General features: G+C 36.9%; 1 protein-coding gene across 3 annotated transcripts in view; it reads left to right on the top strand.

Moving 5' to 3' along the window:
• EML5 (EMAP like 5) overlaps nucleotides 1-23190 on the top strand; it is a 115491-nt gene that overhangs the window by 27240 nt on the left and 65061 nt on the right. For 2 of the 3 annotated variants that reach the window (XM_053929020.2, XM_053929019.2), the window contains exons 7-15: nucleotides 252-453; nucleotides 7596-7733; nucleotides 11981-12237; nucleotides 13334-13546; nucleotides 19035-19202; nucleotides 19848-19954; nucleotides 20464-20582; nucleotides 21830-22016; nucleotides 23038-23143. In XM_053929020.2, coding sequence (XP_053784995.1) covers nucleotides 252-453; nucleotides 7596-7733; nucleotides 11981-12237; nucleotides 13334-13546; nucleotides 19035-19202; nucleotides 19848-19954; nucleotides 20464-20582; nucleotides 21830-22016; nucleotides 23038-23143 — 1497 coding nt within the window. Of the gene's footprint in view, nucleotides 1-251; nucleotides 454-7595; nucleotides 7734-11980; nucleotides 12238-13333; nucleotides 13547-19034; nucleotides 19203-19847; nucleotides 19955-20463; nucleotides 20583-21829; nucleotides 22021-23037; nucleotides 23144-23190 lie in introns of all 3 variants that reach the window. The other variant, XM_053929018.2, reaches the window with a different exon arrangement.

The following is a 23190-nucleotide window of genomic DNA, read 5'->3' as shown; positions in this document are numbered from 1 at the left end:
CTGTGCTGGAAGATTTTGGCTGAGAGGAGTGGTCTAACCATGACAAGTTGTCCAACGAGGAAGAAGAGTGCGTATCAACAAATGTGTAGAGATTGGGTGTATAAAAAGAAGTATCACTCCACGTAGAACACAATACAGAGAATTGAAAAACGATACGTGGATGACAGACTTGTGGATTCTTTTTATTGATTTAGGCCGTTGGAATTCTGTTACTACAGCACTGCTCTTAAATACAATTCACTTTTGACTAGGTTTGTCTGTGAGGAGTGTGTGTTGGCGTGGTGACCACATTCTAGTTGGAACACAGGACAGTGAAATTTTTGAAATCGTGGTGCATGAAAGAAGTAAACCTTTCCTAATTATGCAAGGGCACTGTGAAGGCGAACTTTGGGCCCTCGCCATCCATCCTACTAAGCCTTTGGCTGTGACCGGAAGCGATGATCGTTCAGTCAGGTAAGCAAATTATAAAATAATTGTGTAGGCTGGAATTTGTCCTTAGATAAACAGAAGAAAAACTTTTTAAAAATACATAGATTTAAATTTTATCAACTTGTGGTATATCAAATAAATATAATTAGAATTAACTATCTATAAGATTTGTTTTTTCCTACTAAAAATTAAGTTGGAGTTTGTTCCATATCAAAATGTACAAGCTACCTCCACCTTTCTAAAATCCTATAATATTCCACTACATAGATTGCTGTAATGTATTCAACTAATGCATTATTGATGTAAATTTAGTTTCTTCCAGTTTTGTGCTATTAAATATAATACTTCCAATGAATATCCTTATACCTATGCCATTGTGTACCTGTGTAAATATGATTATCTCTGATAAATTCTTAGTGTTGAAAGAACATGTGCATTTTAAATTTCGATAGCTAATGCCTTGCTTAGAGGCAGTAACAATTTGCGTACCTATAGCAGTGTATGGCAATGCATTTTCCATACCCTTGCCAACGCTATTACTCCAAAAGGTGAAAAACGTCGTGCTATTATTTGAAAGTGTGAATTTTTTTCTCACATTGAAGGGCGTGAGTATGTTTTCATATGTTTAGAGGACATATGTATTTCCTTTCCTCTGACCTCTCCAAGCTCTTTGCCTATTTTCTATTAGTTCATTGGTCTTTTTCTAATTATTCTAAAATAGGGTCTAACAAAATCTTTCTGCATGTTAAAAAATCAGCCCATTGTCTCTGACAGGGGTTCCCACAGTGTGGTTCCTGCACCAGCACCATCAGCATTACCAGGGAACTTGTAAGGAGTGCAAATCCTCATACCTTATCCAGGGCCGAACGTCAGACACCCATCAATGTGTGGTTTGGCAGGCCCTCCAGGTAGATGGCTATGCTTTACGCGGCAGTTTGAGCGCCGCTGGTCAGTGGCATGAGTTGAGATATTTTTTCCACTTTGTTGTCTTCGTTCCCCATGTCATCTGTAATTACTTCCAGCTATATCTCTGAAAGGTACTTCTAAACATCTTCACAATACTCTAACCACACAGCATTCCTTTGGCTTTTTAGAATTAGGCTCCATATAAGGTCCATAGATTCCAGCTGTTGATTGATCCCTTAAATCTTTATTATTGCATAGCTTCCTTTCCTTTTTTTCCTTTCTTACAGTTTATTTCTTGAAGAAAATATGTGCTTTCTAGAGTTCCTCACGTGCTGAATTTGGTTAATTGCATACTCATAGTGTATTTTAACACCTTCTCTGTTGCCTGTATTTTGTAATGCACAGTTAGATCTAGAGGTTTGATGAGATGCAGTTATGAATTTGCACTAAGATTCTTTATAGGTGGTAATGTGTATCCCTGCTTGATGGTGTGTAATACAGGGTCAGGCAAAAGTAGGTTTGTAGTTGTTCATATGGAAAGTAATAAAATAAATAATAAATAATACTACAAGAATAAACAGTATTTTGCCTACTTACAACTGTAAACCTACTTTTGCCCCACCCTGTATTTAGTTCTTTTTTTGTCTTAGCAGCCATTGATGGTTATTATCTAGATCAGTATTTTTAAACCTTCTTTTTTAAATTATTGTTTTCTTACACTTTTTAGACATATTTTTCCCTAATCACATCTCCCTTGAAATTTTAACACCACAAAGAACTGTACACTCATTTTTGTACTGTGGCTCTTTAGAGAACCACAAACCACTGTAATTTTTAAGATTTTCATCCCTAAGAACTAATTTTTAACCTTTTTAGGTAGTATTGCCCCTGTTGAGAATACATGATGTAGATGTGTTACTTGGTTATAACTTTATCATTCATTAACCATTATTCATTTCTTAGCTAGCATATTTCTCTAAAGAGAATTTCTACTCAGCATCTATTTGGTTATCCTGGGTACAATTTGTACAGGAAAGCAGAAAAGTGCTTAATTTTTTCCCATTTAATAGTTTTAAAAATAATTATTTGGTTCCCTAGAATTCTTTCCCTGATCTGCTCCCATTTCTTGCCATTTTCTTCTGTAGGGTTGTAGATCTTTTGTCCTTTATTTTTAATAGATCTTTATATATTATGGATATTTATTTACCTTTTGTTTGTGATGTAAGTTGCAAACAATTTTCACCCGTTTGTTACTTGCTTTTTTAGTTTGCTTAGTTGGTTTTTTACCATGCAAAAAGTTCTTTTTTTGTTATTTTGTTCTATGTAGCTGAATTTATCAATATTTTCTTTTATGATGTTTGAGTTTTCTATCATAATCTTCCTCAAAGTTAAAATTTTTAAAAATATATCCTTCTAGTATTAGTAGTTTCATGTTTTATGTTTAATTCCTGATCTGTGTAAAGTTTACTTTAGTGTAGGACGTAAGGTGGGGATGCAACCTAACTCTTTCCAGATAACTGTATTTTTTAAATGGTACGTTAACCAGTCATGCTGTTCATTGCCATTGTGCCTGTCCAGTTCTAGCGGGTGGGAGATGCCATAGCTCAGTGTCCACCTACGGCGAGGTGCTGCGGGGTTACCCTCACCCGTATGCTTTGCTGTGAACTATCCTGTGATTCCTTTCATGTTAGACAGACTGCTCTTACCAGCTCCTGCATTGCTGTTGGAAAAAGGGGAATTAGTCTTTTAAAAAGTAATTGCTCAGACTTCTGTTTCTGTTATTGATGAGCAAGTTATTGGGAAAGAACTCTTCCATTGAAAACAACTAAGAATGCTGGTTAAAATGCAAATCACCTTAAAAATGTTCAAGGAACAGTCAAGATAGTAAGGAACTGTCAGCCAAATTATGGAAGTAAATGGGAATTTAGGACCACCAGTGGGCCAGAGTCACTTTTGCCCCGACGGCATTTTTCTTCCGTTGAACAGACTTGGGCTTTGTTTATGACTCTCTCCAGGGGCAGGGGGCCAGAGAAGTTAGGACTTGGGGCCCACCCACGGAAGGCAGTCCAATACACCCAGCTAGAATTATAGATCAGGCTCTGAAAATATATCCCTTGCAAATGTGTGTGGGAATGGAAATCTTGTTTCTTGCTTCAAGTTTTGCTAGCGCAGGAAGTGTATAAAGCAGCTTGATGTTGTTATTCAAATAGCATTGATTGTTGTCCAGGTAATTTTATCACAATACTAGTTGCACATAAAAGGGCTGCTTTTGCCTTATAATTTTAGATTGAATTCATTAAGAAAAGAAACAGTATCAAGTCTGTAGCAAAAGCTAATTTCCAAAGCTGTTCAGTGCTTAATAATAGTTGTTGAGGGCAGCTATGGTTCAGAAAAATTTTATTCTTGACTGTGAGAGCAAAATATTTAAAAAAAACTTTACTACTGCTAAGCCATTGAACTGCTTTTTAGTATGGCAAGTTAGAATTTTTAACTTCCATTACTGTCAAAAATTCAGAACTGACAGAGATTAAATCCACAAGAGCTATTGAAGCTCACAGTTAACACTGTTGATTCAAAAACATGATTTAATATTTTTTTAGTAGAATACCTACATAAGAATAATGCAGTGAATTCACAGGCTTTATAAAAATTAGTCAACAGAGCCCTGGCTGGTGTAGCTCAGTGGATTGAGCATGGGCTATGAACCAAAGAGTCACTAGTTCGATTCCAGTCTGGGCACATGCCTAGGTTGCAGGCCAGGTCCCCAGTGGGGGCCACAAGAGAGGCAACCACACATTGATCTTTCCTTCCTTCTTTCCCCCTCCCTTCCCCTCTAAATAAATAAATAAATACAATCTTTAAGAAAAAAATTAGTCAACAGAAACCTCATTTAAAATGAAGTCAGGAGGCCAGAAGGGGGAGCTCTCATGCCCTATGGTCACAGAGGCCGATAGGATGAACTCTTTTTAATAACTCCTCCAACTTCTCTGTTAAAGAGTTCCCTTTCCCTTGTTTGTCTGGACTTCTGTGTGGTTTGCCATTAGACCATACATCCCCAGTTGCAATTCTTTCCAAATAAACCCATTTTCCTGGAGAAACATCTGGCTGTCTGTTTAAGTTAAGGTCCACACCTTACATTTTCACAGGCTTTATAAACTAGCCTGAGGCATTTTCCCCATACATATTTTTACCACAATTTGATTTCACTTTACCTGGTATTAGATTAGTGCTTTCTCATTGATGTCTTTGAAAATATTCTAGCCTGTAGTTTTTCCACACAGACTATTCATAGAAGCCATTTGTTCTTCACTGCAAACTTGGCATTGACACCTCAAATAAACAACTGAGTACTATCCATAACATCTGTTGACTCATCAAGATTCAAGAAGAACCAACCACTCAAAATTATTTGCCTTGTTTTTTAATCAGCTGTTGGTGTTGTTCCCAGTACTCTCAGCTCTTTGAGCAGCTGTTCTCACCGAAAGGCTAATAGTCTTAAATTTTAGTTTCTTTGAACATATTTCTTCAGTTGCTGAAATTCAAAATAACTTAGTTAATCCTTTACTAATAAACAGCCTTGTTCGCTTGGCTAACAAATGAGCCACCCAGAAACTTACTTTTGTTGAAACTTCATTTTAATTTTTAAATTTTAAAGAAATTCTGCTGCAATGAGATACTTTGTGTTAAATTTCCTAATTTTTCTGACCATTGCTTTCCTGTGAGTTGAAAATATTGTGACGAGTGCTTAGTCTGGTGATAATGCCTATTTGTATTCTTTTAGGACAGAGAAAGTGTCATTGCATGCTGAGCACAAGGCTTTACCATCTCATTTAATAACTGTAATTTCATTTCTGCTGTGCTTTAAAAGATACAGTATTCAAAATGTACTTTTCTTGTTTTTTTTTTTTCTTTTGGCATGATAGGTATGTACTAGAACCTAATAAAATGTCCCCATATAACACAGGTGGCACTCAAAATTCTATAAAGTTATATCAGTGTGTCACTGAAATCTAGTGTGCCGAAGGAACAATGCAAAGTGATGTCAGTGTCACACTCTGTCTGCCTCCTGTTTTTCACTGAGTGACTCAGCTGTGCCTCCGCAGCGTAAAAGCAGCTATAGACAATACGCTCACAGACAAATGCGGCTGTGTGGCCGTAAAGCTCGGTTTATGTATTTGGGTTCCATGAATTCTCTCATGTGTCAAAATGTTATTGTTTTAATAAAATATAAAAACCACTCTTAGCTTGCAGATGGTTGAAAAACAGGCAGGAGGCCCAGTTGGGCCCACAGGCTGTGGTTTGCTGACCCCTGTGAGAGAGCATAGAAAGTCTTCAGTAAACATTAAAACATGAAAAATTTTCCTTAGAAATCAGGAAGAAGACTATGATTTCCACTTTCACCATTCTGTTTTTCACTACTATATTCAGCTACACACTAGAAGTTTTGTCAGCACAGTACGGCCAAATACTATTTATATGTGATATGTGTATGTTTACATGTAAAGAGATACATAGATACTTGGATTGGAAGAGAAGAAACAACTGTCATTTGCAAGTTGTATGACTGTATATGTAACACTGAAAGGAAGACACAGAGAAATTACTAAAATTAAAACTTGCCCTGGCTGGTGTGGCTCAGTGGGTTGAGTGCTGCTGCCCTGCGAACCAAAGGGTTGCTGGTTCGATTCCCAGTCCGGGTACATGCCTGGGTTGCGGGCCAGGTCCCTAGTAGGGGGCATGTGAGAGGCAACCACACATTGATGTTTCTCTCTCTCTCTTTTTCCTTTCTAAAAATAAATAAATAAAATCTTAAAAGAATTAAAAAGAACTTAGCCAATTTTCTTGGATATAAAAACAATATACAAAATCATTTTTCCTATAAGACAGCAACATACACAATAGTTTTTTTGGAAGATGTTGCTATGTGGCCACCTGCCCTGTGCTCTCCTCCCCACTTTGCCGTGTCTGCTGAAACGAGTAGTGTGACCTGCAGGCCTCCGCCACCCACGTGGTCCAGCCCACTCACCCTGTTAGTGTCATAAAGTGTGGCTTGTCTCCCTCTACCCAAAAGCCATTTTCTTGAAGTGGTGCTATGGGGCTCTGCTGCCAGGCTCCTGCCACACCTCCCCCTGGAGCCAGGGCAGCCACATGACTGTGCCCATTGTGGGGGCTTCTTGTGTCTGCACTCAGTGCTGCTTAGCTGCAGGAGACCAGCGCCTCAAAGCCCGTCTGAGCCCACAGGTGCGGCCGAGGCCAGGCAGGCACAGTCGGGCTGGTGGAGCTGCTGGGGCATTCATTGGTGGTGTGCCTCTAGGTGTTGCTTTACAGCGTGTACAGACACGGCGTTTCTGTCTCTCTGATGCTTCCTGGATGCCATAGAACTCAGAGGCTTTAAAAACAAAAAGGAAAATGAAACAAACAAACAAAAAAAATAGTGCCTTAAAAATGGTTAAGAATCAGTGTAGTTTTACTGATCTTTGCCTGTTCATTAAGTTGTCAGCTTGATTTTATAATGCCTGCAGAGTTCTCCCTAAGTACTTTTTCAGCTATATCCCAGAAGATTTGATATGAACAGTTTTGTTATAGCTTACTTGAAAATATTAACTAGTTTTCATTAGTTTTAGGTTATTCGGAAGTATAATATTAATTTTCAAACAATGGGTATTTTCACCTTTTTGTTGTAGATGTTTAATGTTTAACATCAGAGTCTGAAACAGACTCTGAATTTGCAGTCTTAATTCAAAGGACTATATACGTAGTATATGCCATATTCCACTGTACTACATCTGGATCTCCCCTTTGATCAGGGTAGAAATCATCTACCTAAGGTGAATGATAGGAAAAAGTTAAAAATTAGTGTCATTACATTGTTCTGTCAACCATTGCCATACTAAGTATGAACAGTGTTTCTGTTCTCACAGGTAAGAATTCCTTGGCCCTGGCCGGGTAGGTAGTTGGTTGGAGCATTATGCAGATGTGCCAAGGTTGCAGGTTTGATCCCTGGTTAGGGCACATACCAGAGACAACCAATGAGTATATAAATAAGTGGAACGACAGCGATGTCTCTCCCTCTCTCTCCCCACTCCTCTCTGTAAAATCAAATAAAAATTAAAAAAAAAGAATTCTTTGCCACGAAGCATACATTTAAAAATCTAGATTTATCTTAAAATGAGATTATTTTAACCAAATCTTTTCAGAGTCTTATCATTTTTTAAGCATACACTAGTTAACCATTCTTTTATTTTAATTAAATGTTACAGGATATGGAGCCTAGTAGATCATGCATTAATAGCAAGGTGTAATATGGAAGAACCGATTCGTTGTGCAGCTGTAAATGTAGATGGAATCCATCTTGCCCTTGGAATGAAGGATGGCTCGTTCACTGTACTTAGAGTAAGGTATGGTATTAGGGTAGAAACAGAAACAGTGATTTTTCTAAGTGAGATGATATAATCATTGCTTTTACCCACTTTCTTTTTTATTAACATGTATATTAGTTTTTATTAAATATGGAAATATATTTATAAAAATGGCTTTGACAGAAAATTACATTAATTCGGAAACCCTAGTTTAGTGATTAAGAATGCTTAGTAGATTATGGCTAAAATTTGAACTTTAAGTTTGTTGGGTCCTGACTTCCCTTGGTAGGTATTGATTTTCAGTAATGATCCTCTGCCATTGAAGGGGTTAGGGTGGAGGGACACTGAGGCTTTAAAAATGGGTCATTAATTTTGTTGTGTGTAGCTTTATATTTTGGGGAAAAAATCCTACTTTTCTTCCTTTGGGTCATTGCAAAAGTTTGAAAAATTTGTTAAAGCAATTAACATCTAGTGTTGAATTATAATACAGTACATTCAACTGAATTTTATACAGGCATTAAAACATTTGCTATAGCCCTGACCAGGTAGCTCAGCTGGTTGGAGCATCACCCCACTACACCAGGGTTTCCTGTCCCATCCCCGGGGGGGGGGGGCACATGCAGGAGTCAACCAATGAATGCATGGATGAGTGGATCACTAGTGGTTGTTTCTCTCTCTCTCTCTTCCTTCCCCCCTTCCCTCCCTCGCTCTCTCCCCTTCCTGTCTCTTTCTCTTTTTCAAATCAATTTTAAAAATTAAAAAAAATTGGTGTACATCCACATGTCTTCCAAGGATAAGTACTTATAAAATCTTTCTTTCCTAGTTTAGTGAATGGTGGGACCATCCACCCAATTGTCCAATCCAGAAACCATTAATTCATTTCTTTACATTGCCTCCTTTGTCTAGTTAATCACAGAGTTCTGAAGTGTCTACTTCCTAAATTGCTCTGAAATTAATCTACTTCCTTCTGTGCTCACAGTTGTACTCTTGTGTAGGCTTCTGCCATCTCCTAACTGGATTGGTGGGATAGCATCTCAGCTGGTCTCCTTACCTCTCAGTTTATTTTCCTCAAAACCTTTTTCACTCCCTTGCTATAGTGATGCCTTTTAAAACACTTTCATTTTCATCCCTCCTCTTTCTAAAGGATGATAAAAGCCTTATACTGTCCTTAGGGTAAAGTTCACAATTCTTAATTAACATAGCCTGTAGTGCCCATCTCTCCAGCCTATTTATTTCTACCTCAAGCTCTTTCTTTCAATATCTTTTGCTTTTTCAGACACATCATGTTCTCTTATACTTCTTAGTTTCTATAGAGGCTGACTCCTCTTTCTGGGACAAGATTTTAGAGTGAGATCTGCTGCGGTTTTTCCCTTAAATTAATTTTATTGTGATAAAATTTTAACCATTTTTAAAAGTGTGAAATTTAGTGGCATCAAGTACATTTGTGTTGAAACCAGGAATTTCATGTACGTATGAAACACATAAGAGCTCCATCATATAGCTTGTTGCATTAAAAGTCACTATTTTTTTCAAGACTTAGCCTTTTAATTATTGTTTGCAAGAACTTGGCTAGTTGTTACGTATAATAAGTCCATATTTTAGCAACTTAGTCCAAAATTGCTGACAGGATTATTGGAATAGTTATGACGACTGTCAAATGCCTTTGTAGTTCAACCACAAAATTCTAACTCACAAAATAGTCTCAGTCCTTCTAAATTTACCTGGTCACTATTTCTCCTGAGGTTGCTTAACACAAAGCTGGTTCTTAAGTATAGCAGCAATAAAGTACCCCTGCAGGAAAGGTTATGTTGCAAGTGGAGGGACACAAAATAGATGAGAATTTAACACACCGGTGGTTAAATTTGGGTACAAGGTGATGTGTCAGGGCAAAGTCACATAACTTCCCAGACCATCTCTTTTCCTTGTGGTAAAAAATGTTAACAAGTTTATAGTAAATGAAACACTAATATCACGGAGTCAAATTAGAAGACAGACACACGAAACTGATTTGTGGTGAGCTGCATTATCAACATCAAGCTCCTTGGAGACATTCATTCATTCATTCATTCATCCTGTGAGTAGTTAGGGAGGCTTCCATGGAAGAGATTGAGAAGCAGCAGGTAATGAAGTGTGCTGGAGATGGAGTGAGGTTTCCTGCGGGGCTCAGGGTAGGCTAGTTGTAAAAACATCAACGTTGCCATTTGAGATTCTACCAGTGGCTGGCCGTTTGTCTCTTCTCGACAGTTTCACTACCGTGTTATATCTAACTTAAAAGGTTTGGGATAGGTTTCCCTAACTAATCACACACGTTTAAAAAATTTTTTCAACCTATTTATATTTTATCCCATTTTCTTGGGAATAATAAGTTTCAAAAGTTGTTTCCTGATTTTACAAAAGTAACTCTCTGTATATGTCTATTTTTGACATCAAATTTTTTTTGTCTCTCTTCCCCCCCAGAAAAAATGTTCAAGTAAGTTTTATCTTAAAATTCCTACCTAAGATTTAAGTCCTTCTCCAGTTATGTCACATTTTCCCTCTTTCACAGTAAAAGTCTCGAAAAACTTCCTAATTTACTCTCTTTTCTTCCAATTATCAGCTTTCATCCCCATTCCAATACAGTTTTTTGCCTTCATCTTCCATTGAAAAACCCTCACTAATAAGTATCCTGTTACTGAAGACAGGAGACATTTTTCAGTTCTCTTCTAAAATTCTCAGCAGTATTTGACTCCCTTAACCACTTACTCCTTCTCACAACATTCTCTTTCCTGGCTTTGGGTATTAATTCTCTTTGCTTTCCTCAGCCTACTTTTCTGGCTCCGTTTTTTTGTAGGCTAATTATCTTCTGCCTACCCAATAAATACTGGAATGCCTCCAAGCTCAGACCTGGGCTTTCTGCTTTTCCTTTTTCCCCACTTTGTATTTTGTCCCTGGGTAATCTCATCCTTCCTCTAGCTAAAGGGCTAGCTCATCTCTGTCTTTACATGATTAACACCACGGTAAAGCCCAAACTCTGGGAGTTTATTTGATCTCTCTTTAACCCCAACAATTGCTACCTTTCCTGTTTATTCTTGTGTCCACGTTATATGTCTACTCTGTGCCAATTGCCTGCATGCTTCGCTCATGCTGCGTCTTCTTCCTGGAAGACCTTCCCTCCTCTCTCATACCCAGGCAACTCCTCAGCTTTTACACTTAACATATCTATCACTCTTCCTAGTGCCCACCTGCCTTTAATCTAGTCTTTAACCCTTTTTTCAGTATTTCCTATAGAACTTCACATGTATCTTTTGAGCACTCACCACATCTGACCAGTTATAAAGTATAATTCCTTTGTATCCATCCCTCACAGAAGATGGGTTCATGTTTTATGTGTGTAAAACAAAGTAAGCACTTAGTGTTACTGGAAGAAATTTGAGGTTGATCGCTTTCAATAGTCCATTTAGAAACTTTAAAAATTATAAAAATGTCCATTCACTCTTCTGTTTTGAAATCGTCTACTTGGAATTTTTCACATTGATAATGCAAAATTTATATGGGAAAAAAAAGACCCTGGCATTAATTGAAAGTAGGAATTCTTGCTTCATCCTGCCCTTTTTCCCTGGCTACCTCTGTCTTCTCCCCTCCCCACCAACTCCACAACTTTGGAAACTTACTGGTGTTAAACTAAGTGTGTCCATTTTTGTGGCTATTTATAATACTTGTATTATTTTGGAAACTCAGTTACAAGGCATCATTGAACAAATATTTAAATTCAGTTGTCGACATGTGCCTAATTGGGAAGAATTTGCATTCTGTTAAAAAAGGTCAAAGAGGTTGAAATAAAAATAACTAGTTGTAATTATATAAAGATATATATTCAAATGTGTTACCGAAATAATACAAATCATTTCTTCCTTTTCTTCCCCCTCAATGTGATTTTGCGTATTTGGCTCATTATAAATACTTTTTTTTGAAAATTGTGGTGTTAATAATGAAGCATTTTTCATAAACTCAGTATTTTAGACTTATTTCCTATATTGTATGGCTCCATAAATTTTAGTCTGAATCTCTAAACTACTTGAAATAATGTAGGAACTGAAATTTAGCATTTTCCCCTATTTCCAGCACATATTCCTATATTTCTGTTCAGCAAAAATAATTATTTCTTAATTAATGCTACTTGTCTCATTTATATTTGTTTTATGGTTTATAAATACTTGATATAGCCTCACAGTCATTTTGGACACATTTGGAATTTTAATTAATTCTGTAGTGACTTTTTCATATGGTCTATTTCTTTTTCTTTACAGAGATATGACAGAAGTCGTACATATTAAAGATAGGAAGGAAGCAATTCATGAGTTAAAATACTCACCAGATGGAACTTACCTTGCTGTTGGATGCAATGACGGCTCAGTTGATATTTATGGAGTAGCTCAGCGTTATAAAAAAATCGGGGAATGTGTGGGATCCCTTAGTTTCATCACTCACCTGGACTGGTCCTCCGACAGCAGATGTCTACAGACAAATGATGGAGATGGTAGAAGACTTTTCTATAGGATGCCAGGTAAAAGGTTCTAGTACATTATTTATAATTTACAGATTTTTAGTGCCTATAAAATATTTTAGGATTTCGCTAGAAGCCGAGTAAGTTATATTTGATAACAGGAAATCAGTGAAGATCTGAGCTAATATTTTGGGCACTGTGATTTTTTCTATAAGGCTGCCCTGTTATATTGAAGTCCTTTTAGGTCTTAATTAAAACTTCTTTGCTTAGAGGATCTAAAACCTTCTTTATGTTGAATTCCATATCATGTGAGTAGTGTATGGTAAAGTCCTTGTATGTATGTGTTAGAAAGTCAAAAATGCCATTTTTATGGGCGGAACTAATTAAATATAATTGCTACAAATATCTGACCATAAGGTGTTAGGGTTTTTGTGGTTATCCCAAATAAACTTTGCAAATATTAATAGTACAGCTAACAAATTAAATTTGAGAAAGTTTTCATCAAAGATTTAGAAAGAATAAAACCAGAGCAAAATATTCTTAGTACTTTATTTGGAATGATTCTTAGTGAATTTAGTCACTGTTTTCTAATAATTTTATTTGATAAGAGTAGATACATAAATTAATACATTTCCTTAAAAGTATTTTATTAACAATCTGTATGTATCAAAGATTGAATCAACTCTGAAGTCCTGTTACCTAATGTAAATGTATAACTTCTCACTTGTCTTTCCTTCTCAGTCCTTTTCAAAAGTTCTCTTTTTGTCGACCACATATCTTCTTAGGTTTCTTTTTTAATACTTCACTTGCCACTTGCCTATAGCTTTTACTTTTTCTTCTAACTTACCCTGTTGTGACTAATCTGTAGCCTGATTTTAATAGGGTTCAGTTTTATTCAGCACATGGTGAACCTACTAAGCTACATCATAATCACATCTTTGTGTGTCTCTGAATCAGTGTAACTGTGGTTTTTAAAAAATTTCTAGCATTTAATTTTCTTCCCTCCTTACCATATTTACCTACCTATTCATGTATTCCATTTTAACTGGAGTAGGAAGCTATTTAAATTTGGGGGTTTACCATGTTGGCAGTACAATTTATACTTCAGTAAAAACCAAATGAATAACTTATTAAATTAAGACTGATTTATTTTTAGGAGGAAAAGAAGTGACAAATAAAGAAGAAATAAAAGGTGTTCACTGGGCTTCATGGACATGTGTTTCAGGCCTTGAAGTAAATGGAATTTGGCCCAAGTATTCAGATGTCAATGATATAAATTCAGTAGATGGAAACTATATTGGCCAAGTTTTAGTTACAGCTGACGACTATGGAGTTGTAAAATTATTTCGATATCCTTGTTTAAGAAAAGGTACTTTTCTTTCAAAGTACTATTTATAAAGGAGCTAAGTTCTTGCAAAAATTAGTCTTGAGATAAAGGTTTTATATTTTTGAAAATATATGTATTGATTATTTGGTAAAGAGTTTCATGAAAATGAACAGAATTAGCTACTTTTATTTTGCTAAGTAAAAAATTGTCATGTTACATTTATATTTTTGACATGAACTTTTTATTAGACAGTTGTTTCTGAATTCATAAATTATTCTGGACTAAGATTTTACCTCTTTCTTTTTAAAGAATCATTTTTCTCCCCACTTCATATAGTCAGACTGTGCAATGATAGTAATACTTTCCTTATGGTTTGTTGTCTTCAATTATTTAACTTGTTGAACATACACCTTTTAGGTGATATTTCTCTAATGTCCCTTCTCAATAATTCTGATGAAGTAGTGAGCTGTACAAGTTCCGGTCATAGTTTGGAATCTATTCATTTGTTGGTTGTTTTCACATGTGAGAATTGTGTTTTTGCTTAAATCCTGAATATATGTTTAACATTTATTTATTTTCTATAACCATGGGGTTAAGAAAATATAAGGGGTTATTTTCTTTTTTTTAACTTTTGAAGGCATCATTTATTGAGTCATTTAAAAAATTTTCAGTTACAGTTTACGCTTAGTATTACTTTATATTAGTTTCAGGTGTGCAGCATAGTGGGTAGACAATCATGTACTTTACAGGGTGGTCCCCCTGATATTTCAGGTACCCACCTGGCACGGTACAGAGTTATTACAGTGTTACTGACAGTATTTCCTGTGCTGTCCTTTACATCCCCCCGAATATCCTGTGACTACCAATTTGCACTTCTTAACCCCTTCACCGTTTCACCAGCCCCTGAACCCCCTTCCCCTCTGGCAGCTGCCAGTCTGATCTCAATATCTGTGAGTCTGTTTCTGTTCTGTGTGTTCATTTATTTTGTTTTTTAGATTTAAGGGGCTATTTTTCTACACATTTTATGTATCAACCTCTTTTTCTTGGATCTGTTCTAAAATGATGATATCATTCATTCTGTTAATAGTTCTGGGGAATAAATAAAATGGTCTACTAGTCCTTTATTTCATGCTTTGTTACACGAAGTATTTGAGTCAGCTCATAACAGGTCCATAAGTTCTAAAATAATTGCATGAATAGAGAATTAGTACCGGGGGAATACCAGAGTGTTAAAACTAGAAAAAGGAAACAACAGTGATCAAACCTCACAATCAAATCTGAGCTTCCTGGAAACCAAAAATAAAATAAAGCAGGGCACAAAATAATTTTAATTTTAGCTAATTTTTTAAAAACCATACTTGCTACTCAGGGAAATCACCATTTCTGCAGAGATTTAGTTTTCAAAGAGCTCTCTCCTCTAGTATGGCGCTTTAGGTTAGGGGCAGTGAGGGTATTCATAGAGCATCAACACCTGCATAGATGCAGTAGTAATTTTCGAATGGTCGTTGATAAAAGCTTTGGGCAAATGTTAAAATGCAGTTCAGTAAAAGGTGATTATGGAAACAGCCGAAATAGTTTTATTCAAAGAAGCAGTCCATTGGTGGCAGACTTAAGGACCCAGTTTTCCCGCCATGTGGCTGATCCCTACCTGTGCGGTGTTAGCTCCCTAGGTGCGTGTGAAAGTGCATCGGTGAGTAACGCTAAGTGAGTTAAACAAGGCTCGCTCAGCCTCTAGTGATTAAAGTACCCCACCTCTGGATCCCACCGCATACGTAGACAGCACACGAGAGTCCCCAGGCACAGGGCACACATCGTGTTGTGACTCGAGTTGCTACTTGCCCCGTTAGAAGGTGTGAGATTCAGTAAGATTAACAGTGATGATTTTAATCTTGGACACTGCTTGTCACTGTTTCACATACTGACCTCTATGTAAAACCAAAAGTACTTTCATTTTCTGAGTTTTCTTAGTGAAGCAAATGGGTTTTATTGACAATTTTTGTCTTTTGCAACAGGGAAGACTGTTTTTATTGCATGGTTATTTTATTTATTTATTTTTTAAGATTTTACTTATTTTTGTTCAGACAGAGGGGAAGGGAAGGAGAAAGAGAAGGAGAGATATCAGTGTGTGGTTGCCTCTCATATGCCCCCAGTTGGGGACCTTGCCTATAGTCCAGGCATGTGCCGTGACTGGGAATGGAACCGACAGCCCTTTGGTTCACAGGCCAGTTGCTCAATCCACTGCGTCCCACCAGCCAGGGCTTATATCATTTATAAAATGTGTAGTAGTCTTCTGAGTTGCTGTGGGAATATTCTTCCAGAGTCTAGGAAAATCCGTCTTGTTCAGTCACTGCTTCAGTGATGAAAGTATAAACTGTTTCTCTTTTATTCCTTTGTATTAGAAATTTATTTTATGGTAAGGGTTTTTATTTCTAGGCACTTGTGAGTCACCGTGAGAGTATGGGTGGATAATTAGAACAGAAGCTAGGCTGTCCTACTGCCTATTTAAAGGATTAATAGAAGTATTTTAAGATTCTGTGTTTACTGACTTTACATACTTGCATAAACTTAACAGTGTTACTAGAAAACTGTCTTTTGGGTTGGTTATGAAGATATATATTATTTAATACATTAAGTTGTGTTACTGAAACTCTTTTAGTAGGGTCAGAAAGATACCTGGGGAGGAAGAATTATATCTAGAAGTTTTAAGGACATTAAAACATAGTAAATGGGAAACATGTTTTTTCATATTGGTACAATTGATTGAAGAGCTTTATCTCATATTAACTTGTGTTAAAATATACCCTAAAACAAGTAAGAAAATAAATGAGATCATCAAAACCTTAATATTTTAGTATACTGCTTTATCCTACAAGAATTATCATTCTCTTATTTAAATTAGGAAGGCTTCTGACCCTTTCAGCTTGCATTGGTAAATGTTTTCTCTGAGATACTAGTCAATTGATAACATACTGTTTAGGCCTTAAATATTTTGTCATTTTCTGTCATAGGTCAGAGTTTTCATAGTGAAGGGACTCTGAGAGCTTATGATCCATTTAGGTTGAAGTGGAGGTGGAGCCCTAGGGAACTAAGGGTCTGCTCGAGCTCCTCTGCTGACAGTCAGGCTGACACTCCAGCTCTGGTCTCCTGATCTCAGCTCTCATATCTTTGCATCTTCCTTCTGTCTCCTTTGTTAGTTACCAGGGTTGGGGTCGTGTTCGTGCTCTCAGTTTCCTTCATTACTGTTCTTCAGTCCTCTGCAATCTAGCATTTCAGGCCACGTGTACAGGCAGAGTAAAGGGGGAATGTGGTCTCTCTCCTTTGCTTTCCTGTCTTTCCCTCTTCAAATACCTAATCAATGCTTGCAGTGTCCCAGGCATAGGGATGTATAGCAAACAAGAGTAACACCCCCATCCTCAAGGATCTTACAGTTATGAGAGGAGTTAACCAGTAAATAGGCTATTACACTTCAGGATGGTAAGTATAATCACAAGGCGGGTAATTACAGGGAATTCTGGAAGCGTGTAGGAAGGTATGTTTGGTCCTGGTGAGGCAGGGTCACTTTTATGAGAGATGGGATAGTGGAAGATACCATTTATCATGGTTAGATAAGCAGTGCTGGTTATTAAATAGTTATTAACACAATCTCTTTGATTAGGAATAACTGGCTTCCCTTAGTCTTACTCCACAACTTTCTTGTGGAGCTGCTTGAGTTCTTTCAGAAGGATTGATCTTTGCAAAGTCACAGAGAAAACAGTTTGGAAGGGACTTACGGAACAGTTTACACCTCTCTTGGGACTGTCACCCAATGTAGTCAGCTAGAGTAGATGCTCAGATCATGCTTCTTCATTTGCCCTAAATATAGCGAAATTAGTGCATCTTAAAAACTTAGAGTTTAATTTGCTGGACTTTTTGACTTTACCTCTTAAAGACTCTCTGAATGTCGAAGAGTCCTTAAAGGGCCCCATCGAAGGAAGCAGTAGCCAGAGTTCTCTTGGCAGGCAAGTGACTCCTTCTTATAGATGAGGGATGGGACTAAATCTTACCTTATCGGACTTTGCTTGGTGAACTGTGGCAAGTTACCCATCTAGAAAGTTACCGACTTCTATTAAGCTACAAAAAATATTGATGTGTCTAAAATAATAGCATTACTCTTAAGCCTCAGTAAATTGTAATTTTAGATGAGTTTTGGTCAAATCTTTTATGCTTAGATTAAGATGGCTATCCCTAAATTCATGGCCAAGGTGAGTTTTTCTCCAGATTTTGACAGAGGGAGCTTTGTCATCCTGACATGCAGGCTTTCTATAACTTAATATAAAACTTTAAAAATGTTATCAAAATTAGGCCAAATATTATATATCCAGCGTACTTTAACGGGGATGTGTATATGTTGCCAAATATCAGGTTTATCTAAGCAGAACATGGAGAATGTATTCTGAACTTGGAACTACGGAAATGCTTGCTATCACACCGATTTAAAAAAAAACCATGAAGTAAAACAATTCCTTTGCAATTGACAAAGTCTGGTGCATACCACCTTAACCAGATGATACAGCCTAACATGGTTAGTGATAGAATGGTACCCCTTAGCCCTGGCTGGTGTGGCTCAGAGTGGATTAAGTGCTGGTCTGCAAACCAAAGGGTTGCTGGTTCAATTCCCAGTCAGGGCACATGCCTGGGTTGCAGGCCAGCTCCCCAGTGGGAGGCACGTGAGAGGCAACCACACATTGATGTTTCTCTCCCTCTCTTTCTCCCTCCCTTCCCCTCTCTCTGAAAATAAATAAATAAGATATTAAAAAAAAAAGGAATGGTACCCCTTAAAGCAGTGTACTCAAAAGAACACATCACCTATGCCCAAAACACATCTGAATCTAATCAAGAAGAAACATCAGGCAAACGCATATTGAAGGCATTATACAAACTGTAGAGATCTTAAAACGACTGTAAAGGACGGTTGTTGAGACAACCACTGGGTGTATTTGATTTTGATTAATATGGCATATTGCATTGATTTTTGTCTGTCGAATCAACCATTGCTTTCCTGGCATGAATCCCATTTGGTCACGTTGCGTAGTCCTTTTTATATGTTGCTGTATTAAGTGTGCTAGTATTTTGTTGATGACTAAAGTTTTAAAAGGATCCTGTGGCTCCTGGTGCTGAGACTAGTGGGGGGTGGAGGAGACTGGTGGAATGTCACTTAACAAAGACCTCCAACCGAAGCACTCAAATATCTTAATAAGAAACCAGTTGGTCCCCCAGGCTTTTTTCAAAGCAGTAAGACCATGGCCTCCCTCACAGCCTTGTGGTTCCTCTTAAATTATATTGTGAGTCAGTGGAACAAAAATTTACATCCATCGATGTGGACTCATTCATTTGTTTCTCCAACAAATTTTTGAATTAACGTTTTCCCCTTGATCATGATTGAGATAGTGGAAGCAGGATGCATTGGTTCATGTGTAGGAATTGTTTGTTGAGGTGGTATTTTTGTGTGCTGGCATTTGTGTATGAACTTAAAGTATATTTTTTGTTATAGGGGCCAAATTTAAAAAATACATTGGCCATTCGGCTCATGTAACTAATGTCAGATGGTCACATGATTATCAGTGGGTTATTTCTATTGGAGGAGCAGATCACTCTGTCTTCCAGTGGAAATTCATTCCTGAAAGAAAACTGAAAGATGCTCTTCACATAGCGCCCCAAGGTGAGTCATGGTGCGCGTCCCCTAAATCATTTCTCTGTCAAATAACTCTTCAGTAACCCCCAAATAAAATTTTACTGTTGAAATGTAGTCTAGCCTCGTAAGTGAACTGTATAGTTTCTTAGTGGAAATTTTACGTTAAAACATCAGGTCTGTATGTTTAAAGTCAGATGTCACTTTTGGTTGAGTTTTAATTCATCAAATGATGAATGAACAAACAGTTACATTAACAGAGCAGACATTTACTGTATTTGATGGAAGACGAGTATCTAGGTTTCGTATATGGGTTTTTTGACAAAGAAAATTATGTTAATTCATCTATTAGTCATAGTATTTTCTAGCTATTTTTCATGTTAATTATAGGTTATACTCACTCACATGTGTGCAGACATATAATTTGCTGTAGCGGTCGTTGGGGAGCCGGTGGAGGGATGGAGAGGAGCTGTTGAGTTTGCAGTGGGAGGAGAGGAAGATGATCGGTGGTGCAGCTCAGTGACACCTCTGTCGCTTGACTAGGCAATTTCATTTGATTGTTTTATGGCGTGTCTCCATGTCAGTTGGCACAGTCGGCTCTTAATAATTAATTTTACGGCACTGCTTTGAAAGTGGATCTTTAAACAAATAATGTTTCATGTTGTAAAATCGCAGAGAGCCTGGTTGACTCTAACAGTGATGAATCAGATTCAGATCTGTCTGATGTTCCAGAACTGGATTCTGAAATTGAACAGGAGACCCAGCTCACTTACCGCCGGCAGGTAATTTTTATTATCACATGATGTTTCCCTGAAAAAAATCTAGTTTCTTCTTCATCTTTCTCCCTGCTGTTTACTCATCTATTATCTTTTGTGGTTTTTAATTTTCTAAGAAACACGTGGCCATTCATTTCCCGCTTTGAATTAAAGTACACTTTTGTGAAATGTTCTTTGATAGTAAGTGTTTGGTATACTAAGTGTGCCTGTATTCTATTTGTCCATAGCTTTTTGTCACAGTACACTCCTATTTATATTCCATTTAAAATACTCTCTTAAGAAGTACAAAAATATCATGGAACACGAAATACATATTTGTCAGTGTGATACATAGAAAATGCAAATGTAAATTAGTTTGTTCTGTCCAAGGAAGTAAACTTCATGAAGTACTTTCCTACTGAAGACAGTTAAAACTTTAGTGATCATTAGTAAACACAATGTCTGAAAGTTATATTAGGAATCTGTGGAAACCTTTGTTAATATGTATTCTAAAAACATCTCTACATCATTTAAAGGTTTACAAAGAAGATCTACCTCAGCTTAAAGAACAATACAAAGGGAAACAAAAAAGTGACGCTTCTAAAAGAAGAGAGCGGGCTCCGGAAAACAGTATTCGATTACACTTCGTTCATGGGTGTGAAACACGTGCTTTTCTTTTCCATGTTTGTGTTTTGCCTTACGTTTATTAGCTGTGTGATTTTGAGCAAGTCACGCAACCCGTCAGTGCCTCTGTTTCCCATCTGTCAATGGAAATAACAGAACCTACGTTACAGCGTTCTGATGAGGAGTAAATTAGTAGATAGTCGTGGTGACTTAGAATATTTTCTGGTGCGTGCTAAGCACTATATAGATGTTAATTAAATTAAAAATTAGTTTGTCATATGAAAGTTTTATATTTGTAGAATTGGATTGCTTGTCTTTAAACAAATGAATACATAAAATGTAAGGGATTATCATCTCCTCTAAATACAAGTTTGTCTAATTTGGAATGATATTGTGTATTCATTTTGCCTTCGTATTTTAATTTCAGTAAAATAGAGTTTCTGGATTGTCTTGGAACTTTTGGCAATACAGTTCTCCCATATCACCCTGGGACAACAGATTCTCCAGTCTGACAATTTTTTCTCCTCACCCAGTGATCTTTTCTTACCTGGGTAATAATGCTTTCAAGAATTTCAGAAAGGATTTATTTAGCAAAAGTATTTTTTTCTCCAGTATTAATAGGTGGTATTTCTATGCAGTTATGTTATATGAATTGGTTTTATTTGAAGTACAAAGAAAGGTTGCTATAAATGGAATTGTAGTCATCATTTTTAGAAGATTTGGCTACTTTTTCCTGGATGAGTACAATATTTTTAAATTATTGTTTAAACGTATTTTTGGACTGTGTCTTACATTCGCATAGTTCAGCAGTGTGTTTAAAAGGCCACCCTTTAAAGCCCTGTCCCCACCTCTGCCCTCCAGCCATCATTTCCCCTGCACCAAGAGTAATCACTGTTCCTTCCAGAAATTCTTATGCATATACAGACAAGTACAAATATATGTTCTTTTCCGTGCCCTTTCACTTACAAGAAGCACCTGTTTCTGTTTTATAGTGTATAGATTTAGTACTGTGCTTAGATGCGAATGGTAGGGTGCTCCATACCTTTATACGCACCTTGATTTTCTTCATTCAGTAGGGTAGCTTGGATTCAGCTCTTTGTAATGAGAGCAATTCATAAAAGCTTATGTGATTTGAGATTTTGTATTTTGTTTTAATGGCTTAGTATCTTGTAAAACTAGACATTGAATGACCCCAAAGGTACCTGCTTCTCCTCTATATCGTCCATATTTATCAGGTGAAAGGCCAAAGTTCATATTATATATGTTTTCTATATTTAGTTACAGAGGTTATGACTGTCGGAGTAATCTGTTTTATACTCAAATTGGTGAAATTGTGTACCACGTGGCCGCGGTGGGTGTCATTTATAATCGACAGCAGAACACACAGCGCTTTTACCTGGGTCATGATGATGATATCCTCTGCCTGGCTATTCATCCTTTGAAAGACTACGTGGCAACAGGCCAGGTAGGTCCTTTGAAAAACTGTAACAGGCCAAAGAGGTTTGACCTTTGTTTGGCTTTAAAGTTAGATAAGTCCACTTTTTAAAAAAATCTATGCATATGTTTTGTATTCTAGGAAATAAGGAGTAAAGAATTCTTTAGAGTGGGATTTAATTTTCATATTAAAAATAAAATTTACCACAACTCTTTCCTAGAGTTTTTCTTCTTATTGTTATTATTTTAATTTGACTTTGTAACTAAAGAGCTCTGACTTCTTTCTGTGAGGATAATATTAACTAAAAATCTGTGAGTAAAAGTTACAGAAAACAAAGACTAGAAATACAGTTTCAAGTGGTGTAAAATAACATAACTTATCCAACAAATGTTCTGTGACAAAAAGAATGACTGTGTTTTTGTTTTATAACCATGGTAGGACGCCTCCTCAGGTTTACCAAAGAACGAAGCAGCGGTACCGAAACAGAGAACAGTGAGGAAATCTTAAGTGATACCTGTCCGTATGGATAGTCTGAGGGAAGGATGGCAAGGGCCGATGTTTATAGATCCTTACTGTTTGTCAGCACTTGACTAGTTTCTTAATGTATAATTATTGTATTCTCATGTCACCTCAAGGAGAATGACACAAACCATTTCCTCCAGATGTTCTTATTTAACTAAAAACATCTTGTTCCCAATGAGTTTGCAAAATTTATCTTAATGTCTCAGTGCTCATTATCTCTAGCGTAGGAATACTGCCAGTAATAGGTGCTTGGTAAGCGTCATCTTCACTGAGGACGTATAAGGTAAGAGTTGGGAGTCACATAGTTCTGCCATGTTTCTAGGCTCACTGAGCCTGTCCTCATTAGCTTTTCAACAAATGCAAGAAAGCCAGTCAGTTACATATACAGTCTGCTTTATATTTTTCACTGGTAAGTGTCAATGGCAAATACAAAAAAAAGGGCTATGTAATCCATTTTATTTTCTTCTAAAAGATATAAAAATAAATGATTTAATTGTATAAAATGGCTTCTGTAATTCTTCTATTTTAGGTAGGTAGGGACCCCTCGATTCACATATGGGACACAGAGACCATTAAACCTTTGTCTGTATTAAAGGGCTGCCACCAGTATGGTGTCTGTGCTGTTGACTTCTCAGGTAAGGCTGTTTTCTGGCTCGGCAGGAATGATCAGAATGCAGAGGCG

The sequence above is a fragment of the Desmodus rotundus genome, chromosome 7 (assembly GCF_022682495.2).
Source record: "Desmodus rotundus isolate HL8 chromosome 7, HLdesRot8A.1, whole genome shotgun sequence".
Taxonomy (NCBI): domain Eukaryota; kingdom Metazoa; phylum Chordata; class Mammalia; order Chiroptera; family Phyllostomidae; genus Desmodus; species Desmodus rotundus.
Note: the sequence above shows the minus strand (reverse complement) of the source record. Positions and strands in the feature narration are given on the sequence as shown.